Source organism: Vigna unguiculata, chromosome 8 (assembly GCF_004118075.2).
Source record: "Vigna unguiculata cultivar IT97K-499-35 chromosome 8, ASM411807v1, whole genome shotgun sequence".
Classification (NCBI taxonomy): domain Eukaryota; kingdom Viridiplantae; phylum Streptophyta; class Magnoliopsida; order Fabales; family Fabaceae; genus Vigna; species Vigna unguiculata.
This window is the reverse complement of record NC_040286.1, coordinates 16,356,562-16,376,424: the sequence shown is the minus strand read 5'-3', so window position 1 is coordinate 16,376,424 and position 19,863 is coordinate 16,356,562. Positions and strand designations below refer to the sequence as shown.

The window sequence follows — 19,863 nt, the reverse complement described above, 5'->3', positions numbered from 1 at the left end:
ATGGTGGAAAGACTGCACATGCTGAGGTGTCTAGGTGAAAATTCTCTCTGACTCTTCTCTCTGCTATGCGCCCCCTTTCTCTGAAACCTGATTCTTCTTCACGCTTCTTCTATCAAAATTCATCTCTGCTACATTCTATTCCACGTGGAATTAATGATTCAAGTTGGAGCGGTGCCCTTATTGGTTTCAATAAAGCTATATCAAAGGGGTTGTTTCACTACTTTAACTAGTTTCAAATTTTAGTTAAACAATTTTCATTTTTCATATTTGAAACGAACATACAGAACCCTGAATGTTAAACCAAACTATTTAGCAGGATATCGTAGTTTATTTACTGCATTTGTAGTCATACATATATACATTATAAATGTCACACTTTTATTCAGTGGAAACAGTTTCAAACAAGGAAAATTATACTATCATTTTCATTTTTTGACTTTCATCTTTTATCAATATCTTTCAAACAATTATATGATACAAAAAGACACATCATGCTATGGTTGATGACGGTGACATGGATGATTGTAAATATCTACAAACTCTAGCTTCCTTGTACACAAGGCCATGGCTGCAGTAAAACCCTTTCTGTGGGCTGCAATGTCTGTCTTCGCTACATATGCACAGTCCCTCCAACGCACACCCATCAACTTTTTCTGCTTCCTTCCCATAAAGTACAGCATCAGACCATTCACTGGAGAACACATTTTGCGGATCCATTTTCTGTTTTGCTGCAATGAACATGTCAAACTTTGGATACTTATGCTGCACCCCTAAGAACGCTACCTTCCTATTCTTAGCCCAATGTGGCTTAGCCCCATACTTGAAGAATGCCAATTGCTCCAATTCCTCCCACACATCTTGGTTTAGTCTGGGATCTGATGGGTCATTTGCACGATAATAGTTGAAATCAACCACTACAGAATCCTCATGTTGCCCTAGATATGCACTTGAGGCCTTGATGAAACGAATTAGCAACCCGTTATAGTTGTCCACCCCGCAGAAATTTTCTGGTTTTAGGTCTCTAAGTTTTCTCACGTCACGGATGAAGTCTCCAAATGCTGATGCAGGGAAGATTGCTGTGCTCTCGTAGAAGAATAGCCCTTTGATTCGTGGATCCCAGGCACATGATGTGTCAAATCTTGTTGAATATAAGCATGAACCTGAAGTTTGCATTTTTCCTTGGTAACCCACCACAGGGTAGCCACTGAACATTCGGCCATTGTTTTTCAACCCATTGCCTACTAATTTCTTGAAGCCCAAAGTTGTAGCTGCCGTTAAGCATTTCCCGTTCGCGTTTCTCGTTCTCTCAAGTAGTTTTTCTGCATGTAGTTTTTTCGGGTGAAATAAGAAAAGGATTCTTTGACAGAAAAGAAATTCATTTCACATTAATCGATAATAACTAAAAAACATGAAAGTGGTGAAGGTAATACCAGTGTAAAAATTTATTGTGTTAAAGTATTAATGTCTGATCAAATATGTTTTCGTACCTATAAATATGATTCGTCCATTATATCTCATATATACATGTATTATGATTTTGATCACCAAGATTTATTTGACCTGAATTATGTTTTTATTTTCTGTTTTAAATTTTAATTATGAATATACCATATTTTACCATGTATATTTTTCGTTTGTAAAAGCTTTTGTAAGAAGACGTGAAGTTAACTTAAAAACTTTATTTTCAAAATTTCCTATTTTACAAAAAAAAAAAAAACGCTAACCACAAAATGTGGTACTTTTGTAATTATAAATAAAATTATAAAAACTTATGAGATTTGATTAAGTCAATAAATTAAATTATTCACTAACTTTAACTTCTATGAATTTTTTATTAACTTTTTCTTTTATCTTTTGAAATTATTTCATTGCAAATTCACCATTAATCTCTACCAGTACATATAATACAAGATAAGAATTCCAGAGTTTAAAAAAAAAAAACTATTCATGAAGAGACTAAACTTACCTTATCTAAAACATTTAAGAACTTAATCAATTCTCGTCAAGAAATGAAAATGATGACACATTCTAAATTTTAACAATCTAGGAAGATAATAGAAGTGTGAAATTTTCATCCACTAGCATAAGTTTTTAAATTTTAACATAATTACATCAGTTTCCATTTTCCCCTATAACACATTGTGACTTTCCTTTGTACAAATAACATATTTTAACATGCTAGTTTAGAATTTGATATCCACAAAACTGAATTTTAAATGTAAAACTTTGTGTCTAAGCTCCCCGAACAAATTGTAGTAAATTTTATTGATTCAATCTGGTCTATACACAAGATTAATGTACATGTCAAAATCACGGTAGATAAGTTTGCATGTTGCAAGCACAAGACAACACAGAGAGGTGAAACTTTTTATAGCACCTTTCATTTAATCTAACGATAGATTTTCAATCTGGTAAAATTTCTCTTGGGTTGACCTTCTTGTTGACCAAGAATCCTTTACTACTTCTATTAAATTCAAACATCTTGTGATGGTTTAATTTTGAAATAGCACCTTCCAATATCTTTCAGGACCAGAATAAACATAATTAGCATTAATCATTGTTGACATTTCCCTCCTTCATTCTGTGAAAATTTTATCGCATCTTTTATGTTTACTATGATCAAGGAGGAAATTCGAAGATTCCATGTTTTTTTAAGATTGAATTTATGGATTCTGTCTTTGTCCCATGCAAATGCCTATTTATGTTTAGGAATTTCGTTAATCCAGTTTGTTGTTTCTTGATTGACTTCTTTTATTTTGTTGTAAAAATAATTGGACTAAGTCTCAGTCACTCATACTTATCACATACAAAAGAGTTTGGTTGGCAAATCAACAAGCTATTGTGATGGCTTGTGCTTAATTTTGGATCGCTATAACTCTATTCATATCGATTGCGTAAGAGAGTAAAGTGTATTATTTGTATAAATAAAAGGCAGTGTGTGATGATAAAAAAGTAAAATAAAAATTGTGGAGAAAATAGAAGAAATACCTGCTGCTCTAACTGATTCTGATATGAGGATGGAATTGGGTTGAAATCCAATGAAGTCATTAAGACCATCACCGGAGGCATTTAAGGGAACCCTGGAATCATATCTGTACACCACTGTGTGCCTTGATGGATACCAAGTTATATCTGCAAATTCGTACTTTTTCGCATGCTCTACGTATACATCTTCGATCAGATCCTCTTTTTCTGTGAAATTGTACGTTATGCTTCTTTTCAACCTATGCTCGATTGATAATTTTACCTGTACTTCAACATTCACATTCATTTATCAAACTTAACCAACCATAGATATATAATAAAATTATTATATAAATCATTTTTTATATATATTTATCGAATACAAAAGGGAGTTTTTTTAACCATACATATTTAGTATTAAAAGTCAATTATATTATATGACTATTTAAAAAATATGTTATGATAATCTCACTGTAGTTAGGAATATTTACTCTACACGCTAGTTAAATATTAATTTATTATTTAAGAATTCCTAATTTTTGTCAGCAAATATTTAATTAAATCATATGTCCGGTTTCCATAGTTTCCAACATCGTATAATCATTAATTAAAAAATTAAAATCTCATAATATTTTTAATTTAAAATACCCAATAATTTAAAGAGGTGTGGTACTACTTAAGAATAATTAATAATGCAGATTTACTTTTACAAATGTTCATAATCAAATGTGAATGAATTATGACATCAACCATCATTAATGCAATTTTATTTTATTTGAAGAACAAAAATATTCATAAGAATTATTCAGTTGTTATTAATAATTTATTTGATTAGTACTAATTTGGATGAGCGGCAGAAAACAATATGAAGGAAGGAAAAAAATTTATAAAAAAAGTGCAATGTAAGGCCCCATTTTTCCTGTCCTAAAAGTTAGTGGGCTGCCCTACAGTATTGGGCCTAAAGGCCGGTCCATAGTATAAAAGCCTTCAGGTTGCCCTAATTCCACGCTCACTCCCACTCTTGCAGAACCTCCGCAGCCGTCACTGCCACCTTCCGCACTAGAGCTCTGCTAGGGTTCCTCCCCAAGCCCCTCGAGCTAGCTCCGAATCAGCTTTTACTCCACGTAAGTACCCCCTCTAGATCATCGGAGCCCCTTTTTGCTTTTCCCTTGTATTTTCGCAATTAGGGTTTAGTACTAATCTGTCGTTGTTCCGTGTACCTTCTGTTTCCAACTCCTTAGTGCGTTCTAGAGCTGCTGTGCTCCTTGGTTACGCGTCGAACGTCCTGTACGAACCCATTTCCAGGTACGGGAAGTTAGGATTCCAGTCTTTTGGTGTTGTCTTGGCTGTTCTTGAGTGAGTTATTGATTTTATGGATGAATGCTTCGATTTGATGTGTGAAGATGCCTTGTATGCCTTGTATGTGGCGAGACCTGTTAATCTCGCCCAAGCGAGTCAGTCTCGCCTAGGCGAGATGAAACAGGGAGCTCGCCTAGGGCTTCTGCGCGAAAGGTCGCCCAGGCGACCAGCTCAACGTTTTGAGCGAGCAGGCAACTCGCCCAGGCGAGAGGGATCTCGCCTAAGCGAGATCCCGTGCGTGCTCCTGCCCTTTTTGTGAGCCCTCGCCTAGGCGAAGAGGAACTCGCCTGAGCGAGCACGTCTCGCTTGAGCGAGACCCTTCAGCCTGAGCGAGGGATTTGGGCGAGACAGTGTGGTGGTTGGTAGGGTGTTTGCTCTCTTATGATTGGAATTGCTTGGGTATGACTGCGATGATGAAATACATGTACGTATGTATGTTTATATGCCTAACGAATTGATATATATGCATGACATGATTCATAAATGATGAATAATGGGTATTGTGGGAACTTGGCATGTGAAATGAATGAGTAGTGTGGAACTAAAGGAACCTGGTGTTAATATGGGACGAGGCCCTAGACTCATTGGGGTGGTGATGATCAGAGGTATGGATTTGAGATGTGATGCCTATGAGGAATTGATTTCAAGGGTTGATATGGAATTGTAAATTAGGATTTTAATATTCTCTTATTGCTGAATTATGAATGTTGGTCCGTGTCAGCGTGTAATTCCTTGGGGTCTCTAGGTGAGACCTCCGGGGCTACGCTTCAGTGGTCGGGACGTAATTCCATGGCCCCTGTTAGTGGGTGCCCATGGTGGTGCCCCATTTGTATAACTAGGTAAGGATTCAAGATAAGGACTGCATCCTGACACTCTAAGGGGCCAGTTAGTCTCACTTAGAGCGGACTGACTCCTGTGGTGAGAGTAGCAGGAGGCCTGTAATTCATTTAGGGCTAACCTTGTGGTGAGGGAGATTTGATTTATCGTAACACTTGTAACACATAGCTCGGAGATGAGCAGCTCAGAGTCGAGCAGGGATATCCACCACAAGTGCAAGCATCCGCTGAATCCGACTAAGTTATACGTATCCGGATGAGTCGAGTCGAGTCGTAGTGTATTGGATGAAGAGTCATAACATGTTTGGTTGCTATGTGGATTTGAGATGAGGAAAAATATATATTTGACTGCATGATGAATACGTTGTTGGCTCTAGCTTACCCGTTTTGTTGCATGGTTGTGATGTATGTAGCTGTTCTCTCTTGCGATGATCATCAACTTGGTTGATGGGAGCAGATGGGCGAGGTTCTCATGGGCAACAAGGGAATGGCGACTCCGCTACTTAGCCATCTGGGCTGGATCTCACACTTCTTTCCTTCGTGTTTTCTTTAGGGCCATGACTCCTGTATTCGTGGTTTTTAGATTGTAACTTTTAGTTAAACAGCTATCCTTCTTTTGTTGGCATCGTGGTGTGCCTAGTTTTGTAGGGGTGATGTTGGGAACCCCAGGACTGCGTTGTTATGCTATCTTATGTGTGGCGTTTCCTTTAATTGCGTTTATAAATTAAATGGGACGTTACATGCAATCTTCTTGGCATAGAAGAATTTGGAAAATACTAAAAATTTCAAAGAAATATTTTTCTTTTGCAAAAATTAAAGACTTTTATACCTTACAAATGTTTTCGGTCTTCAGCTATCAAGTCTTCACATTCAAAAGCTTTTATTAAGAAGTCTTCGAGCATCAAAGAGATATTTGTTTACTTCTTAGTAGAGAGTTTAGAAGAGTTTAGAAATTAAAATGCTTGTTTTGTATTTAAAAGATGAATGTATGGATAATAAAAAGGGTATTTTTGTCTTTGAAGAGTATGAGATTGTTTAAGGTATAATTGATGATCTTTGATTTCATTACAATTATGTTTAAATATAGAATAATTAACTCCACTAATTAAAATAATATAAATTCATATAATAAACTTTTTAAAGACAAAAATATCGTTTTTTAATTTTTAATTAGTGGAGTTAATTATTCCAGATTTCAATATAATTATAATGAAATCAAAGATTACCAATTATACCTTAAACAATGTCATACATTTTAAAGACAAAAATATCATTTTTTGTCTTTTATTCATATATTTGTTTTTTAATCAAAACAAGGACTTTAGAATTTCTAAATTCTCTGTCAAGAAATAAGTAAAAATATCTCTCTAATGATCGAAGACCTCTCAATAAAAGCTTCAATTTTGAAGACTTGAAGGATGAAGGCTTGAAACTTTTGAAAGGTAAAGCATTTACTTTTTGAAAAAAAAAAAAAGCAATCTCTTTGAATTTCTAGCACTTCTTCATATTCTTTTTTATGGGAGGATTGCACTATTTTATGGAAACATTTCCCCTTTTTTTATATTGCTTTCTGTCACTCATTCAAATTATTATTTTTTGTTTCTTTTGAATATGTATGAATGATAAATAGATGATAAATTTTAGTGTGCATCAAATCCATTATCAATTACAACTATATAACAATTATGAACATCTTTGTCCTCTAATTAAGATAAAATTACATTAATGATTATTGAGATCAAAATTTATTTAATGTCATAATCAAATAGCTACTTTTATAAAAATAAAACTGCATTATTAATTATACTAATCAAGCATGATTATTTAAAAAAAATAGAAAAAAAAAGAAACGTCAAGAAATAGAAATACATAAAATAATAAAATTAAATTTTTAATATATGACAACAGTAGAAATGTGAAAGAAAGTACTTTGAAAAATGAATAATTTAAGTCAATTAATAGATAGTAAGAACAGATAAAAATAAATAAATGGGAGATAAAAGAAATGGCTTTTAACAATTTTTCTCTTCCCTATTTTCTAAATCAAATAACTAATTATATTTCCCTCAACTAAAAATTCAAAGGCCAAAACACTATTCAATCAGATTACATAATTTAAAATATTTTTTCCATTTTTTACTTGTTTTTATCTTATTTATTAATAACTATATTTTCTTTATTTTTGTTTCTTTTTTATCTTAAAAAAACAGCATTATATACTTTAACAGCGTTAAAAAAACCCTTCCCTTTATCCTCACTTCTTCTCAATGTTATTAAAACCTAGTATAGTATTGAACCCGTGAAATTATTGCAACGATAAATCACTAATTGAATTAAATACATGAATTAATATAAATTTTAAATGTGCATAAAAAACTATGTATACTCATATATAATTCGTTTATACGGTACTGATTATTTGACATAATACAATCCTTATAAAACTTAGAAACATGTTACTTTTACACTTAATAAGTTTTCAAGTTTTCATAGGTCACTTTATTTTCACTATTTTACTTTTTCTTTTTCTTTATAAATATAAAAATTTACTATTTTAATGAGTATATTACTCTTAAAGTTAAACTTTCAAGTTTTTAATTTCTTTGACAAATATAAAAGTTTACTATTTCAACGATTATATTACTTTTAAAAGCAAATTTTCAAGAGACTAAGGAAGTAATAATTCCTGTAAAAGTTATCTTTAAAGTATTATTTCTTAATAAATGCAAGACGCTGTTCTCAGTGAGCTGCGCCCAAACTGAAAAGACTTGCTAACATTTGAACCAGTTTAACACAATAATGGAGTTTTGAAAATAAGGACCAGATAAGTTTGAATAAATTTTTAAATAGGAAAAATAAATTATGTTTTATGATATAAAATAACGGGGAAACAAGTAATTCCGTCATTAAAGTACTATACAAATTTAAATAAATTGTTGAAATTTTAAAATATTATATCTTGAAATTGATATTTTTATTGCAATTCTTATATATATATATATATATATATATATATATATATATATATATACTATTTTTAAACTAAAGATTAAAATAAAAGAAAGTAATTTGATAAATTGAAAAATGAATCTTTACAAAAATAAAGAAATCATTTGAGATTTGTTTGGGGAACAAATATATGACAGAATAAAATTCTGACATAATAAAGTTCTACTTTTAGACTAGTTTAAGGATAACCTGATTGAACAGAATCGGGTCAAAAAGGGATAAATTGGTAAAATTAATTCAAAACATTTCAACAATTTTTTTTAAAATAAATAAATATTACTTATATATTTTTCTTAAAAATATTAAATAAAGTATTTATTTTATTTTCAGAAAATATTTTTATATATCTTAAAATTTTAAAATAAATATTATTAATATGTTTCTTTCTATTTGTATTTTGAGTTTTAAGAATTTATAAGATTTTATCGTACTAAGTCATGATGTAATATTTATTTAATGTTATTTTAAAAACTACTCATTTAACAATATTATTGTATTAACATCAGTTCATTCACATGTAAACCGACTGTCCTAACTAATTTTAAACAATAATAATTTATTTCTTAAATAATAAAGATATAAAAGAAAAAAAAAATCTCTCATCATGCACCTATTTACTAAGCGACAGAAAATCTTAATCATGAGACAAAGAAATCATGAATGATAATATAATAATGATATTTTAACATATTTTTTTATTAATTTTTAACTTATTATTTTAATTACTTTTTAATTATTTTTCTTGAATTTTTTTAATAATATAATATAATAATTTCGAAATGATTAAAATGATAAATTAAAAATAAATATAAAAAAAAAGAGTAAAATATCATTATTCAATTGAGCATTAAAAAAGGTAAAGGACGAAAATACCCTGACCTTGGAGATGGCACCAAGCACTCCCAGAGACAGTTTGGCCGCATTAAGCATGGGGTCCTGCGCCTCCAACCTCAAAACCTTTGCATACCCTTCAGATCTGGAACCAGGGACTACAACAGTAATCCCCACAACATGATCATGAACAGAACCACCTTTACCCCACCACGAACTACCGTGTGCCCCCGTGCTAATAACTCCGGCAACCGTCACACCCTCCCAATAAGGCGCAGCCACCAAGCTGAACCCTTCACTCTCAACCGCGTCGATAAGTTGCCGGAGCCCCACACCCGCGTCCGCAGTCACCGCCATATTCACAGCATCGATTTCGATGCCGGAGTCGTATTTCTCTGTGCTGATGAGCAGAGTGGCGCCTGCACTTTGGGGACATGCTAACTTGGGAATGGTGTGCGAGAATTTGGTGACCACCTTGACTTTGAGGTTGTTTCGGACAGCGTAGGACACTGCCGAACGAAGCTGTTCTTCTGTAGTTGGGTATGTGACGTTGATGGCAGAACAGTCCCTGCGGTCACCCCACGCACCGTAGGAGTTGCGGAGAATGCACCCGGAACTGCTGCATTCAACCGGGGACTGTGGGACCTTGCCGTGGACGGTTGTGATTGAACACAGAAATTGAAGTGCGTGAATGAATCCCAAAATCTGAGAACAAAGCCGGTGGCCACCGGCCATCTTGAAAATTGATGATGGTGGTGATGGAGTCGAGGGAAAGTTTTTCGGTTTGTTAGGTATCATCAGTGGTATATTGCGGATGTAGAAGCACTCAAGAAAGATAAATCTTTGTGAGGAAAAACAAGTTATTAAAAGTTGCTTGGAGTGCAAATAAGGATATACTTTCTTTCCACAATAAATTAATTTTAAAAACATTGGAAATTTTACCTGTATGACTTTATTATAATTAATTACAACGTAAACTTTTTTACTTTTGATATTTGAGAATTCACTTTTAATATAATATATTCTTAAAAGGTAAATAGGCCGATTAGACTCCGATAATTCACTCTTTAGATACTCATTAACATAAATTACAAAAATATGAAAAAGAATTAATAGTTAAAAGCCAAAATAATTAGTCACTACATTTACATTAACTAAGTTATATCATTTTATAAATTCAAAATTACTAATATTTAAAATAATTTATAATTATTTCTTATATCAATTATTATATTATATACACTAATTATATTTAGTCCTGATTCATTTCTTTTAATGAAATTAATAATTTTTGCTTGATAAACATTGATTATTGATATTATTTTCAGTCAATATTAATTACAATTATTAACAACAATAAAAGTTATTTTTGTAATGTTGTTGACTGAAATTTTATTATTTATTGTGATAAATCTATATTAAGAAACAAATAATTACAAATTTTAGTATATTAAGAAATAAATAATTACAATAATAACTATAATTGAAAAGTCTATAAGAAAATTAATTTATGATAATATTTTCTTTATTAACATTTTTATTAAATAATAACTCTGAATGAAAGTCTATAACAAATAATTTGTGATCAATTATTTCCTTATTAATTATTGTTTTCTTAATATAAGAATTTATTTCATAAATTTTGTTTGGACTATTCATTTTTTTTAATATTATTGTAACTATTTTTACCTAAGTAATTGTTTCCACCTTTGCCTTTTCCTAAACTTTTATCTCCTCCTCTTTTAAATAGAGATACATGAATAATAGAGGTTTTTGAGATATAAAGGCTAAAGTTTTAAATTAATTAAAATTGAGTAATGATTGATTAGCGTTGACATTTTGAAGTGATAAGGAGCTCGCTCTTTATGTTATGTGTCTAGGGATGTCAATGATGGGTAGAGTACGAGTAGTAGCTCTCTTGTATTCTATAGTGTTGGATAAATATTTGTCTTGTGTCCATATATTTATATTTGTATGGGTATCCGTTATGCGGTATGCAGGTACTCGCCTATTTTTTCAATACCCAAAAATATTCATGGTACCCACGATTATTTATAAAAAGAAAAATTTAATATTTAACATGTTTTAACCATAAATTCAAATAAAAATATAATGAATAACATTCATAAATTTCAAACAAAATGATAACTTATTTAAATAGTGTTGAATGATAGTTTATAAAGAAATGAAGATGTTGTAAGACCAATTGATGAAAATAACTCATTTAAAATTGATGTGTTAACTTTTTAATCATTTTTTTAATTTAAATTAGAGTATAGTGGGTATGAGATACTATGATATCCATATTCGTCCCGTTAACATATGGGTATAAAAATATCCGTACCCGTTATTCGTGGATATCCATTTACAATATTCATTGTCTACCCGTTGTAGGTTTTATCTGCAAATATTCACATGTACGAATTTTTTTGACATACTTATATGTGTCTCAACAATCTCTTTCAAAATGTTAAAAGGAAAACTAAGAAACTATCATTGTTGTCAATTCCAACTTAGAATTTTATAAAATGCGGTGATATTTGTTTGTCGGGAAATTATTTCATGCAAGGGCTTTGATGTAGATTAAATTTGTTAAATTCCTTGAATCTTCAAGAATTTTACTGTTTATTGAATTGATAAGCGAAGATATAAATTGGTTTTTAAGTGACCTTGGTAAAATTGTATGTGTTAATTGATGTGTTAAGTGATGTGGTCCAATAAGACCCAATTAATCTCATCATCCCCAAGAGGCTATAGAATATTATAAGATACATTTATTGGAGAAAAATTCACATATTAATGATAATTATGACAAAACTCAAAAGTTTGATTACACCACTATTTCTCGATATCAAATATTTACATGATATTTAGTATATAAGGTAAAATATCACATTATTATTATTATTATTATTATTATTTATTATTATTATTATAAATTATTTGAGGTAAGTCATTATTTTACTAATATTGCATGATATTATATTACATGATTTATCACTAGACCCAAGGCCCAAAAGACTCTATCAATACATCTACTATTCTCTAGGCAATATACATACAGGTTCTCATACCCCTTACTCTATTCTCATAGATCATAAGGCTCTCTTAATGATTTAGAGAGTCTTTTACAAGTAATCTCCCCCATTTGGAGCAACAAGGAATTCAATTCGGGTCATCAGGAGCATTCGAGTCACCACTAAGATATTGTCATATACAAAGGTTTACGCTTCAAATTCTGGTTTTAACAATTGACTCTCACCGTGGGACCGATAATAGAACCATCAATCCGTTAAACCCTCCATTGGGGACGAACAATCATTATCCTTAGACCTCGACTGAGGTGCTTAAGTTTTTACCACGCGCAATAGTCTCACATTATTTATAAGTTGAGGTATAAGGAAGTTTAAATATTTTTTCCTCCTTTCATCCTCTAAAGTATTTTTTAAGAGCAAAATTGTGACAGATTATTTATAAATATTTTATCGTCAGATTATTTATAAATATTTTATTGTTATATATATATATATTACTATTATAAATAATACTAATTATATTTCTTAGAAATAATAGTAGACATAAGAGATAAAAGAAAAAAATTATAAATAATAAAAATAAATGATAAGTACCGCTACAATAATAATAACAAATATTTAAGAATAATATAAACAAGTTAATAAAATAATATAAATATATAGATATTATATATAAAACATGTATTATAATAAATTACGAACATATAAATTGCAAATATACTAGAAATTAAATAATTACTAGAATAATATTATATATATATATATATATATATATATATATATATATATATATATATATATACATGTAGTTATAAATTATATACATAAATATAAGTTATAAATAAAAATTTACATATAAATATATTATAGCTGTACTAAAATATTGTTTCGTGGTCATGGTCATGGTGGATAAAAAGGAATCTTAAGAGTACTTCAAGCATTAAATAAAACTTGTACTTATAAAACATTAAAATATGTGAAATTTCTTTTACTCAAGAATGTTCTATATGAAGATAAGATAGCATTCAACGTATGTGGAAAAAGAGAAAGAAATATCTCATTGCAATTAATGTTCCAATTGGTAAACTAGTGTTATAAAAAGGGGATGAGCCTCAGAAAAGAAAAAGAAGGGTAAAGTTACAATAGAAAACGAAAAGAGAGAAAGAAGCAAAGAGCAAAGAGCATGAAGTAAAAGAAATGTTCGTAACGTTGTTGTCCACTTTTGAGGTGAGGGGGTGTAGACATTTACTGTTTTGTGTATTCTTTTACTACTATATTGAGTGGGATGTCCCTAGTTCCACTTTTTATTTCTTTTATTTATTACTTTCACGATATTTTTGTGGGTGTTCCTAATCCATCTTTTTAATTAATTCTATTCCTATATATATATATATATATATATATATATATATATATATATATATATATATATATATTATAAATAATAATAATAATAATATACGTAAACTTACTTTTTATATATATAGTCTACTAAAATAATTTTCAAAAGTTTATGGACTCAATTTTAAAAGAAACTCGTTTTCTGATCACAAACGAAAAAAAGGAAGAGACGTATGCAAAAGACACTTTGATTTCAAAGTTAGTCCGAAGTATCAGATATCAGAAAATCAATGTAAGAGAAAATAATGTAATCGTATACTCCATAAAATGTACCTTTTATACTAGGGTCATGAGTCTTACCTGGTTGAACTTTGCTTCAGTTGGCCTAATAACATGTTAATCAAAATGAATTAATTAATCTTAAATTTATCTTCCTTTTGGGTGGTGATTATGGTGACTTGTTGTATTGTCATGGTCCTTCATATGTCGTCCTACAAGATCGATATGCACTCGGTTGGACCGTGTACATTAAGGACTATGACATATGAAGGCCCATAATACTATATAAGAATAAAGGTCCATAATACCATTGTCTTAAGGTTTAGGGGGGTAAAAGTGGTGTTAAATACCTTATATGTGTAAGACCAATGTTATATATCTAGAACCACAATCTCTCAATAACAAAATAATTATAACCTTATATGACAAAAAAATATAATCCCAATAGTGGTATCAAAGTCGATGGTTCGGGGTGAATAACCGCATAACCATAACAAAAAAATGGTCACCATACACCTGGGACTCACCCTTGAGGGAAGATTGTTGGGAACAGTGACAAAGCACTGTGAGGGCATCCCCCAAAAAAAATTGAATTTTTTTATATTATATATGTTTTAATTTTTTATATTATAGATATTAAAAATTATATTACAAATTAATGATGATTAAATCAAATATTTTATTTCTTTTATAAACATAATAATTAATGTTAATAAATAATAAAATATAAAATTAAACATAATAAAAATAAAGAATAAAAAGATTTATCAAGATATTTTTCATATTTTTTATTTTTTATGGTTTGAGTTTCTCACAAATTATTCTCATATTCTACTCTCACCTGTTTTTTCTTGTTTTTGAAGCGAAAAAAATCTATTATTTTTGCTCTTATTTCTCCTCTGCCCCTTCCATTATCGTGGGAGAAAAAAAAAGGTAATTCTTTGTCTCAATTGATAGTGAAATATTAGTTTAATCATTTATTTAATGATCCACTTTTATATTAATTGTTTATTTCATGAATATAGAAGAAAATATAATGTACTGTGTGTTTTTTTATAACCGAATTTTAGTTGTGGTTCCATTATGTCTTGATTTTCTCAAAAATTGTTCTCACCTATTTTCTTTTGTTTCTGAAGAGAAAAAATCTATTATTTTTGCTCCCATCTCTCAGCGATTTTCTTCTATTCTCGAAGAAATAAAGAAGAAGGTAATTCTCTCTTGTCTTGTAACACCCCATTTAATTAATAATGCTAATTAAAAGAAATGTCACACAAAATAATATAAGAAGTAAGGTCAATGGAGTGTAACGTCACTCCTACAAGTATCCAAGGTACTAAAGAGAAGACAAGGCACACCACGACGCCAATACAACGTATAGTAAAGAGATCAACAATAGTACAAAATGAAATCCAAAGGCAAGACAATACATGGGCCGTAGCCCTAAAAAAAAGCCCCAATAAGTGGAATCCAGCCCAGGCGGCTATGCAGCGGAATCACCATTCCCTTGTTGACCACGAGGATTTCTCGCATCAGCTCACATCAATAAATTGATGATCATCGCAAAAGAGAAAACCACACAAACAGAGCATACAACAAACAGAAGGGTAAGCTAGAGCAGAAAATGATCTATCATACAGTTACATACAATTTTATAGTTCAAGATGCATATGTCAACCAATCATGCTATGACTTGTAAGCAATACACTATGACTCAAGACACAACTCATCCAGATACATATAATTAGTCGGATTCCGCGGATGCTTGCACTTGTGGTGACCTTTACTTCTCTACCGAGCTAATTGTTCCAGTGTTACATCCCTCACACACAAGGTTACCCCTTAAAGTAGTTTAGGCCTCCTGCTACTCTCACTACTTGAGTCAGTACGCTCTATGTGAGACTAACTAACTCATTAGAGTGTCAGGATGCAATCCTTACCTTGAATCCTTACTAAATTATATAAATGAGGCACCACCATGAACTCCCACTAACAGGGGTCATGGAATTACGTCCTGACCAACTAAGGCACCACTATGAGATCTCACCTAGAGATTCATGGAATTACGCCCTAACCAATGAGGCACCACCACGAAACTATTATAGAATTACGTCCTAACCACATACAAATCATGTTTCACCCACCAAGTATGTACTTGTCATGCATACCAATCTTATGCCAACATTTATAACCAACCTTCATTCATATTCCATACCAAAATCATACCAAACTCATCATATTCAGCCCATGAACAATTCCATACATGCATATCACTCATTTCATGCTTTTAACATATTAATTCACCCAAACATGTGGCAAACATACAAGGACAAAGAAGAAAATAGAACCTGGATGCACTCTCTCCCAGTTCTCGCTCAGACTGAAAGGCCTCACTTAGGTGAGAGGGGTCCCTCGCTCAGGCGAGCTCCTTTCGCCTAAGCGAGAGCTCGAAAAGCGAACAGTGGCTTCTTGCGATTTCTCGCTTAGGCGAGCCCTCCTGCCTAAGCGAGATTGTAGCTCGCTCAAAACGGAGATTCGTTGCTTAAGCGACAGCTCGAGCAGGAAAACCTGGGCGAGCCTCTATTAGTCTTGCTAGGCGAGACGTGCTCGCTTGGGCGAGAATATCAGTTCTCGCCACTATTCATACCTGCATCAACCATATTTGCATACCCAAAATACCAAACCGAGCATATCATACAACCAGAACAACATACACTTTATATAAACTCGAGACAAGTAAAAAATAGGCAATTATTTAGAAAATATGAGGAACCCTAACTTTCCTTACCTGGAAAGGGGTCGGCAAAGGACTTCGACACCAGACTCAACGAAGCCAACAACTTCAAGAGCAGACTCGAGAGTTGAGAATAGTGGCAAAGGAAGAATAATAGGGTTACTACAGTGAACCCAATAGAACCCACGAAAACTAACTCAGAAAGAGAAGAGCATGGTTCAAGAACTAACTTATGTGGAGGGAGAACGAAGTTGAACTAGTTTGAATGGGACAAAGGGACAAACCCTAGCAGAGGTTCTGTGGAGAGAAAAAGGGAGAGTTAGAGCACTGATTTCTCAGAGTGAGCTGCAAATGAGGGACCTTGGCTGCTTTAGGGGCCCTAGCACCCTATGGGCCAACCTTTAAGCCCAACAGTGTGACAATCCTTAAACATTAGGACACTAAATAAAAGTGGGTCTTACATGTCTCTCTTGATAGTAAGATATTAGTTTAATCATTTATTTAATCAGCCTCTTGTATATTAATTTTTTATTTTATGAACATAGAAAAGAAATATTGTACTTTGTGTTTTTTATATCTGAATTTTAAATGTGATTTGATTATCATTGAATTTTCGTTTCACAATTTTTTAGATACGTGTGATTTCTTTTTTAGTTATTGTTATACTAAATTATGTATTCATTTTTATTTTATTAGTGACAATAATTAAATGTATAATTTTTTGATGTATTATTTTGGCTCCCCCAACAATTTTTGTCAAAATCTGTTACTGGTTGAATATATATATATATATATATATATATATATATATATATATATATATATATATAATCTTGTTGTTCATGTGTTTCACAATCAATATTGAAAATGAACAAAGAAGTGATGGAACGTGGGGAACCACATATTGGATGACTCTAGTCCGACATGAAGCCACTAACGCCGAATCAGCTCCTATGCCGCTAGCTATGCCCTGCTTACTTGATCCTTTGGTACGGTGGAGGTCCCATACGTGTCATATATATATATATATATATATATATATATATATATATATATATATATAATTTTTATTTTATTGTATAATCTTTTATTTTCTTTCAAGTTTAGATTTATTTGTGATTGGAGGTTTTACCTTGAAGATTAAATGAGTTTTATTCAAGATGATATGTTCTTGATTTATTGACTATGGTAAAACTCATTTATCCTAACTAGTCATTAAAAAATAATTTCACTTGCTTTATTAAAAATAAATTTGAACAGAAAATTAGATGAGTGTATATAAAAATGTTGAATTTATATTCATATTATTTACATGGTATTTGTTCTCATTTCTTTTGTGTTTTGTGTTACTTTTTTTTCTCTCTCTAGCTTTAACAAAATGAATATAAAAAAATACATGAATAAATGACATCTCCCTACATTGGTTATTTTTAAAAACTTTTAGATTATGTAATGTGAAAACTTATTAACTTATAGATTATTTAATTTATAATTTTCCTTTTAGTTTTAAATTGTACAATACGATAGTTTTTATTACTTTTGTATTTTGCAATCTATGAAAAATGTATTAAATTGTACAATCCAAAAACATCTTCTTACTTTTGATTATGTAATTTATATTTTTTTAACTTCCATGTTATCTAATTTAAAATCTTTTTTTTTTATTAAAAAAGCTTTTGGATCGTGTAATTTGAATCTTTTACATTAAAAGATTCTTCTAAATAAATTTTTAAATAAAAAATATCTTTCAAATTATATAATTTAAAATAATTATGTTTTAAGCTCGTCAGTAGTACAATACAGGCATAAACGATAAGGGATAATGATAATAGGGCAGTTTAATCATCTCTACGGGGTGCAGAAAGAAATGGTCTTGACCCAAACCCGGAATCCAAACCTTAAAAAATATGGCCCATAAGGTCTACTATTTCTGTAAGTGACCCAGTCCTTTTCTTTTTACCAATTGAATCTTCTATTGGGTCGGTTTAATATTATATTATTACTGTTTTCCGCATTAGGCTAGTTCTTGTATTTTGTTGGAGCTGCTGAAAATTGTATTTATGACTTGAATTCATTTAAATTTAGGATAAAAGATAAATTGATACTTGTATTTAATCAGTTTTGTCTGATTTGAATTGTTGGTTGATTAATCAAAACCAAGCCATTTGTAAAATTTGGAATGGGTGGGTTCACATCGTCATATTATAACAAAAGGGTAAATCATTTTAAATGTTTTACTGTTTCCAGTTTATATGATAAAAGGTAGAAAACAAGTATTCTTTAGATTTTTATTTTAATATTGATAATTACTCCCATGATTATTTTTTTCCTCAAAATATAATAAAATGTAATACACAGTAAATATAACCTAAAATATTCGGTAAAGTCTTAAAAAATTAAAATTAAATATGAAAGTGGAAGAAATAATTTAAGTATAATATGAAATTTAAAAGTGTTATAAAATATAATAATGTAAAATTTAAAAGGGTTACAAAATACACCAATCAATTATAAGTATAGAAATATAATGTACCGGTGAATCTTCTATTTAGACAGTTGACATTTGTTCTTTTGTCTATTAAAAATCTCATTTTACCTATGCATCAACACTTTGACATCTGTCCGTTTTTCAAGGTTTTATATAATTTCAGTTTCAAAGCCGTGACATTGTGCTTCTTTGAACTATGGGTATGTTGTTCTATTTTTTACTGGAATATATGTTTACGTTCTGATTGATGAAAATGATAAAATAAAAATAATGTTTGTTTATTTGATACTGACATACCATCGTCCTCCCTTTTCAAGGTTGTAATTTTATGTTTGATTATAGGTAGAAAAACCAAAAGGTTAAATTATGACCCAAAAAAAGGACCGGTAAGTAGTAGCATCCACTTATTACTATTAGCATAAAGAAGAACTATGAACTATTGAGCATCATGTGATTTTCTATTTTAGTCTTGCTTCAATTACGTCTTTGAACAGGGATGTACATGCCGAGATCAGTATCTATAATCCTAATCAATGAAGTGTTGGTGTTTTGAAGCTAGCAATGCGAGGGGTCAAAAAATGAGGCTTCATAAGAATAATATATAGCATAAAATAACCATGAGAACAATATATACCATGAAATGAATGGGCTTGAAATGGATTGAAGGTCTATTTATGGACAGTAGAGTGCATTTGAATTATGTATCACATTGCCATGGGTACCTAAGCCTCCTCTCACATTAGATTGGTGTTTAACGTCTTATGCATTTATATGCATTCTTCAAACTTTCTTGAGCACCAAATTGCAGATTTATTCTATTTACAGTTGGATATGAACCCTTGGAATCAATTCAAGAGGCAGGCTGACTAATATCTATTTTTCATTCTTTTGGTTGTGTGGCACACTCTGTAATGAATCGTTGATTGTGTTAGCAGAACATTTGAAAGTGTTTGAAGTACACTACAAGTAAATACGGTGATTTTAATATGG

At 31.0% G+C, this 19,863-nt stretch overlaps 1 protein-coding gene across 1 annotated transcript; it reads right to left on the bottom strand.

The window, feature by feature from the left end:
• Positions 1-395: 395 nt before the first annotated feature.
• On the bottom strand, positions 396-9,857 carry LOC114193442 (L-gulonolactone oxidase 3). Its single transcript, XM_028083245.1, has 3 exons — positions 9,048-9,857; positions 2,989-3,247; positions 396-1,319 (listed from the first exon to the last, which is right to left on the bottom strand). The coding sequence occupies exons 1-3, from the start codon at positions 9,795-9,797 to the stop codon at positions 490-492; spliced, it is 1,839 nt and encodes a 612-aa protein (XP_027939046.1). The 5' UTR covers positions 9,798-9,857; the 3' UTR covers positions 396-489.
• Between the last annotated feature and the right edge of the window lie 10,006 nt (positions 9,858-19,863).

Coding starts and splice junctions, on each gene's coding strand:
- LOC114193442 (XM_028083245.1), bottom strand. CDS start 9,797: ATGATACCTAACAAACCGAAAAACTTTCCCTCGACTCCATCACCACCA. Junction 3,248..9,047: donor TGCTTGGTGCCATCTCCAAG/GTCAGGGTATTT, acceptor GTTGAAGTACAG/GTAAAATTATCAATCGAGCA. Junction 1,320..2,988: donor AGAATCAGTTAGAGCAGCAG/GTATTTCTTCTA, acceptor AACTACATGCAG/AAAAACTACTTGAGAGAACG.